Genomic DNA, 7,119 nt, shown 5'->3' with positions numbered 1-7,119 from the left:
CAAACATATTGTTCTCTACTAGGAATAGAAATTAAATTGGTAAACAAGGCAAGGATGAGCCAACTGCCATGTTGATTTGGCTGAGCAAGACCTTGCAGAGGGGAAAATTACAAGATGTATTCTTGTGGATTCTTGGGAGCGAACAGTTTCTGGAATAAGAAAAGGAGTACTTGTGGCAGCTTAGAGACCTAACCAATTTATTTGAGCATAAGCTTTCGTGAGCTACAGCTCTGATGAAGTGAGCTGAAGCTCACGGAAGCTTATGCTCAAATAAATTGGTTAGTCTCTAAGGGGCCACAAGTACTCCTTTTCTTTTTGCGAATACAGACTAACACGGCTGTTACTCTGAAACCAGTTTTTGGAATAGACTTAGTTGTATATATTTATGCAGTTTCATGCACCTCTTTTCTGATGAGAGTTGCATGAACAACTGGCTGGTGATGGGGGGGACAGATCTAACATTCAAATTGAACAAGAAAATACGCTGATGAGATAAGAACTATCCTTATTTTTTCTTTATAAATGATCTGGCAATTTAATATTCAATAAGAGATAATCAATATTCAGCATCAGTCCCACTTTCACAGAGAAGGTCATCAGAATTGTTAATCTTAAATATAACTGCAGGGAGAATATGTGAACCCCTGTAAATATAGCTCATCACTACACTCTTTGGAATTCAGTAGCATCATCAACTTTATGTTTGTCAATAAAAGATTACAGAAAAAAACAAAGATTTGTTTCCCCACAATGTAATTATTTTAGGTTTTTGTAAATTTAAATGCATCACTGCTTTAAGACCATGCAGCCATATATCTGGTGGATTATTAATTCATCTTGCCTTTAACAAACATTTTTATTGGCACTCACACTTTGCAATTATCTTGGTATTTTTATTTACAGAAAATAAAATTCAACCAGAATGTCACCTTCATGCATAGGGATTTAAGTGCTTAAAGTAACAAATATAATGAAAATGTATATCTTATTTGTTATCTGCAAAAAGAGGTAATGGATATAAGTGAACACTGCACACACACTTCTCTTGAGAAACAAGGAACACAAATTCTCTGGAGATAGACTCAGGAAATAAACATTTTGATGTTGACTCTTGGCAAATCCTATAGAACTGAACAACTAGTAGTCTTCCTACTTTAACCCCTGGAGTGTAGCTGTAAACTTTCAAGCACTAAAAATAAAGATGCAAAGAGAACAGTCAGCTCTGAATGACCTAAAAGACTACGTAAATGTTTATATGTAATCCATACTGTGCCAAATGTTAAAGAACAGTTCGTGAGTACTGGAGAAAACTGACTCAGTAATGAAAACAAGGCAATAGCAAAAGATACAATCCCATCTCACAATCGGATCTTTACTAGTCAAAGCCAAGTAAGTCTTAATTTTAAAGTAAAAACTTCTTAAGATCTAATTTATCCACAGAAATTCTAAAATCTACTTTACTCATTTAGGTTGGGGATGGGATGCTTAATCTAATAAGAACTTGAAGTGTTTGATCCATTTAAATATTGAAAATAATTCAAAAATTCATTTCAGGATTTATTCAAAAATTATATATATGAAAATTACATTCCAACATTTTGTAATAGAAAAGACACAATGTGTGAAGTAGCAACACAAGCTGAAAACTGTTGGCCCTACTACAAGAAATAATTCTTTTGCAGGCTTGGATCACGGATCACACAAGGTGTGAGTCTATGCTAAATGTACTTTTCAACAAGTACAGTAATTGCAGAAGATGGAGAAAAACAGGATGCCAAAGGACAATCCTGTATGTTGGACAGCCCTACGAGATGATGAAAGTGTGAATGGAAAGCCTCAATTTTTGAGCTTTTAACAAATAAACAAACCTAAAGAGAGCTCATTTTATATACCAGAGAATGTGCAGAATGTTAACCACTCCAAGTTTCTTAAAATACAGAAGAGATTCAACCTGAATTCATAAGTTTCCAAAGCTGATCCACCAAAGCTTCATTGCACAAGGGAGACTCCATGTTCTTAGTAAAGGGTGGATTCCTTGTCAGCATGTTCAAAATCTTATGTCTGAAAGAGAAACAAAAGTTGCTTTTTTAATCTAAATGAACTGAGACTCCAAAGTTACTGTGTTTTGTATGTCTGCAATTCTGTTTTTGACACTGGAGTTTTTATTGGGCATACAAATATAAAGATTTGTGAGCCCCTAATATATACATATATTTTAGTTCCTTTTAGCTCTTTCTTCTGTCTGTACCTACACACGTATATGCACATCTCATCCCCAAATTAGTTAGTTTTCAGGTAATAAATAGGACATGACCAGGGTGGACATTAGTTGATAGCATCACTCATCATGGTAAAGGGAAAGTGTGATTTTGTATCTAGGCTGATTTGTTTTCATGACAATTTGAAAGGCCGTGTTATGCTCTAAGGTGAATTAATTGGAGCTGTACTGAGTCAAAATACTCTTCATATTCTAATAAATATTTATTTTCGGTTGGATTTAAAAAAAAAACACGTCTAAACATTAAACGTGTTACAAAATGACAGGAATCAGTAAAAACATTTAAGACTCACTTTTCACTTTTTAAAGGGACGCCTATAATTTAGAAATTACATTACTGTCTGAATATTTTGCATGCAACACCTCTGACCCCAATACTTGACAGCAGTGAGCAAAAAAACAAACACTGTATTTTTTCAGGTGGTTTACTATGCTTATGACAACATATTGTGAATAGTAATTGTCACCATTTCCCCTAAATAGTCAGTTTTCTCCCTTGTTGAAAAGACTCTTATAAATATGGGAACAGAAAAACCTTTAACATTTGAAGGGATTTTTTAAATATTCAGGATATAATTTTTAAAGTGTGCTCTATCTGAAACTGGAATTTAAAAATGAATAAAAAATGCAAAGTGACAGGATCTCTTTGAGAGACTCAATTAAAATATTCTGCTTCCTCAGCTAATGTTGCCTGTTACATGTATCTGATCTAATGGGTCAAATTATACCCAACTTCCTTTAAAAAGAACAACAGCAATATATTCCTAGGACTAGGGAAATTAGTAACTATACTTGCAAAGGAAGCCTAAAAGATAAATAGGAAAAATACCTAAGTCTATTCATCTTAAAGAACAGTACTACTACATTGGCAATCAGGGACAGACAGAACTGAGGAGCAGGGAAACGAAGATCAGAGGTTGCCCATGCTAAAATATATACAGCATTGCATTGGCTAAATCTAAATTAAATCTGATAAAATTATCAAATAACCACAACATTTTTACTTATCCTTTCACCCCATCTACAGTCTAACAACTGTTTTACACTCTTTGATAGCCAAACATAATGACGTTCATTCAGTCCTTGCACACTTGAGATTAAAAAATAATTTGTTATATGCAACAGATCAATATTAGATTTACGTGTGCCAATTGTCTGTAGGAAAGACTCTTAAATCAAAGGACAAAACAGAAAATACATGTAGTTTGAGACTAAAAACTGATCAAATTTTATTTTTTTAGTTATGGAATGTTAAACAATGATAAACACTTTGCTAAGTATAAATTACCATAAACATCAAAGATGAATTTTGGTGGTATTTTACAAATTAATGGAAACAAATTTTCACAAAATATTTACAGATTTTTAGGCCAGAAATGACCATTATGGTCATCTAGCCTAACCTCTGGCATAACACAGGCCAAAGAACCCTATGCACTAATTCTATTATTAGTGAAAAGTGCTGACTTTGGGTATTTGTAGACATACTAACCTTACATAAGGTACAGGATCATTCTGAACCATGTTAAGCAACCACTGTAATTCCTCATAACTCCGATCAACTACAACAAAAATTAAATGACTTGTTAATTGTATGCAGAGACAACTAAAGAGCGAAGCAAAGACCAATTAGAAAATTATTCTATATACGTTACACAGAATCACCAGGGATTATCTGCAGCTGTATGATTGGACTGTATCACAAATGATGAAACAGACATTTCCATGTCAGTAAAGATTAATACTAGTGATACATCTAAAATGACATTATTTTCTTTTTAAAAGGAGCAAAAATTCTTCAGTATTCAACATTACACACTAAAAAGTGAATAGTATGTAGAGAATATAATCTTGTAGTCTCTTTCATTCAGAAGAGTATAAGAAATATTATCCTGACGCTAACTATCCATTAAGTTTTGTGATAGATGTCTAGCTGTAAATAATGATAAGAAAATACTCACTTGGACTACTGGCCTTACTTATACATGAAACTGTGAACATACTCTTCTCCATATGCTTATAATCTTTTTTCTATCAAACTGTTTTTGAATATTTCAACAGTCAGTGACCCAATCATGAATGTGTTAGCGAGTGCTCCCAAAGTAAATACCGTACATGGATTTGTTTAAGACTAGGAACTAAATTAGTAGGTTAGGTAGAGGCTTAAATCATTTGACTGTATCCCTTTAATACTGTATAATACTACAAAAGAAAAAAAAAAACAATAGCATGGGATAAAGAAAATACACAAATTCAAAGAGGCTAATCTTCACTCAGCTGTTTTCCTCATTTCATTTTCCCAGGGTGCTGCAACATTATTAAATTCACTACCACCCACAATATGTAGTTAGTTGCTCAGGAGTGGCTTTACTTATCGATCCAAATAGTATCCTCCACATTTCAACTGCATTTACTAATTGTTTCTGTGCAGATGCCTTCAACAAAAAGTCTGCTGCTCTTTTTCTACTTAATAGAAACATTCTCCATTTTTTGTATTTCATTTCCCTTATCTAATTTTCATCTGTTTTATTTTCCTCCGTTCAACTTTTCCTTCTGATTTGTTTCAGTTTTGGTCTTTACTTCAGCAGTTTTTGGACTATAACTTATTTCTAGTCTAATCTACACCAATGAATAGTTGCTATTGCTCTTTGAAATGACCTATACACTTCTGAATATAAGGCAACTCTGTTTTAATGGAACAGGTAATTATACTGAAAATTATCTTCAGAAAATCAGCATCTTCTCCTTTTAATAGCTCTACTAGAAGAAAGAATGGTTACAAACGCTACAGGAATTGTGGTTCTTCAAGGTGTTTAGTCAATGAGCATCCTGCTATAGGTACACATACACCTCATATGTGAGAGACTGGATATATAGATATTTTTTTTCCTAGCAGTGTCCATCAGGCTGTGCATGTGCCTGTGCTTTCGTGTGCTCCTGCATGAGGGCATAAAGGGTGGAGAGGCCACAAACCTCCTTCAGTTCCCTCTCAATTCAAAGCCTGCATTGATCAGGACTCCCAGAAGTGGGGACAGAGGGTGGGGTTATGGAATCCACAGTATCTTAACTAACCTCAGTTGCTGTATGGTAAGTAATTGTTCTTTTTTTGAGTATGTGTCAGTGTGGATCCCTCTAGAGGTGAGTGACAAGCGGTATCCTCCCCCGAGAGTGGGAATGAGGAGTTTCAGCTGTATCAGTCAGAGATAGAAGTACTGCATTCCCAAACTTGGCATCTGATCTGGCTGCCACATCAAAACACATGTTCAACAAAAGCTAGTGAGTTGCTCCACATAACTGCCTTGCAGATTACAGAGACTAACTTTTCTGAAGCAGGTGGACAATGGAGTAGTCCTTAATGTTTGGACGGAGTGACTCACCAGCCAATTGATAACAGGTAGAAATATGCTGCATGATCCATTTCAAGTTTCTCTATGATGAAAGAGCTTGGCGTTTTGATACTAGATATAGTCACAAAGAGGCGGAGAAAGCCTGGAAAGTTTGGTCCTTTCATAATACATGTAGGTAATATAACAAGGCTCTGGAGACGTCCAAGCATGCAGCTTCTTCTCTCTTGGCACTTAGTTCAGCTTCACCTGACGACTGATAAGGTGATGGGGTTGGTTCAGGTGAATTTCAAGACCACCTTAATTGATGAACTTAGAGCGTGGTTTCATCACCATCTCATCCCTATGGAAGGAGGTGTAACGCAGACTGGCCATAAGACCGTGGTGTTCACTAACTCTGTGTTGAGGTAACTGCCATGACAAAAACCAGGCTGATGGCAATGTGGTATATTGAGCACTCTGAGAATGCTTCCAGAGGACACTCGCTAAGCTTTAAAAGGAAAATATGAGGTCCCATGTGGGAGTCAGGTCCTGACTGGAGGACAAGTATGAAGAAGACCCTGGAGGAATTTCAGTATCAAAGTGTGACCAGTCAGAGTATGACTGTACTAGAACATGACACGCCAATTTCACAGCAAGGTGAAACTTAAGGAATTAAATGTTACCCTGTGTGTTTCAGGAGGGAAATGTAGTCCAAGATTTTTCAGTATTGGGGCTTCCACTGGGTCAATATTATTCTGAGTTGCCCATATGGATAACCTTTTACATTTTGGAAAGTATGTCTTCCTGGTGGAAGGTTTCCTGATTTGCATAAGAATTTCCTGATCTTGTAGGGAGCAGCTTCTGTCAGCAGTGCTCAGCCAGCCAAAATGATTACAGATCTGAGTGCTTTATCTCACTGAGGTTCGAGGATACTATGTCTGAGCAAGCCAGGTGGTATATAGGAGGCTTTTTTAATATCTCTACCAGGTTTGGCAGCCAAACTTGGACAGTATAAGGCTATCACAATGACAAAGCCTTATCCTGTCCAATCTCGGTTATTATTATGGTGATCAGAAGAGTTGGCAGGAAAGCACACAGCAATCCCCAAGGCCACTGAAGGAGGAAGCTGTCCAGTGGGAAGACTGGAGTCATGCTTCCTCTGGAGCAGAAATTCAGATGTTTGGTGTCCTTTGTGGCTTCCGCAAACACACAGCTTAATGGGACTAAATCGGGGGACCCGGATAATCTTCATCCAAAAATATTAAAGGAACTGGCACATGAAATTGCAAGCCCGGTAGCAAGAATTTTTAATCAATTTGTAAACTCAGGGGTTGTACCGTATGACTGGAGAATTGCTAACATAGTTCCTATTTTTAAGAAAGGTAAAAAAGTGATCCGCGTAACTATAAGCTGGTTAGTTTGACATCTGTAGTATGCAAGGTCTTGGGAAAAATTTTGAAGGAGAAAGTAATTAAGGACATTGAGGTCAATGGTAATGGGGACAAAATACAACAT

The 7,119-nt window shown here is 36.2% G+C and overlaps 1 protein-coding gene across 1 annotated transcript in view; it reads right to left on the bottom strand.

Annotated features, from left to right (window-relative positions):
• The window catches only part of TAF2 (TATA-box binding protein associated factor 2), a 105,303-nt gene that overhangs the window by 20,914 nt on the left and 77,270 nt on the right, over positions 1-7,119 (bottom strand). The window contains exons 21-22 of the mRNA XM_074943908.1: positions 3,771-3,840; positions 1,952-2,061 (exon numbers count right to left, since the gene is read on the bottom strand). Of these exons, the coding sequence (XP_074800009.1) occupies positions 1,952-2,061; positions 3,771-3,840 (180 nt within the window). The remainder of the gene's footprint in view (positions 1-1,951; positions 2,062-3,770; positions 3,841-7,119) is intronic.

Source organism: Natator depressus, chromosome 2 (assembly GCF_965152275.1).
Source record: "Natator depressus isolate rNatDep1 chromosome 2, rNatDep2.hap1, whole genome shotgun sequence".
NCBI lineage: Eukaryota > Metazoa > Chordata > Testudines > Cheloniidae > Natator > Natator depressus.
This window is presented reverse-complemented; position numbering and strand designations above follow the sequence as displayed.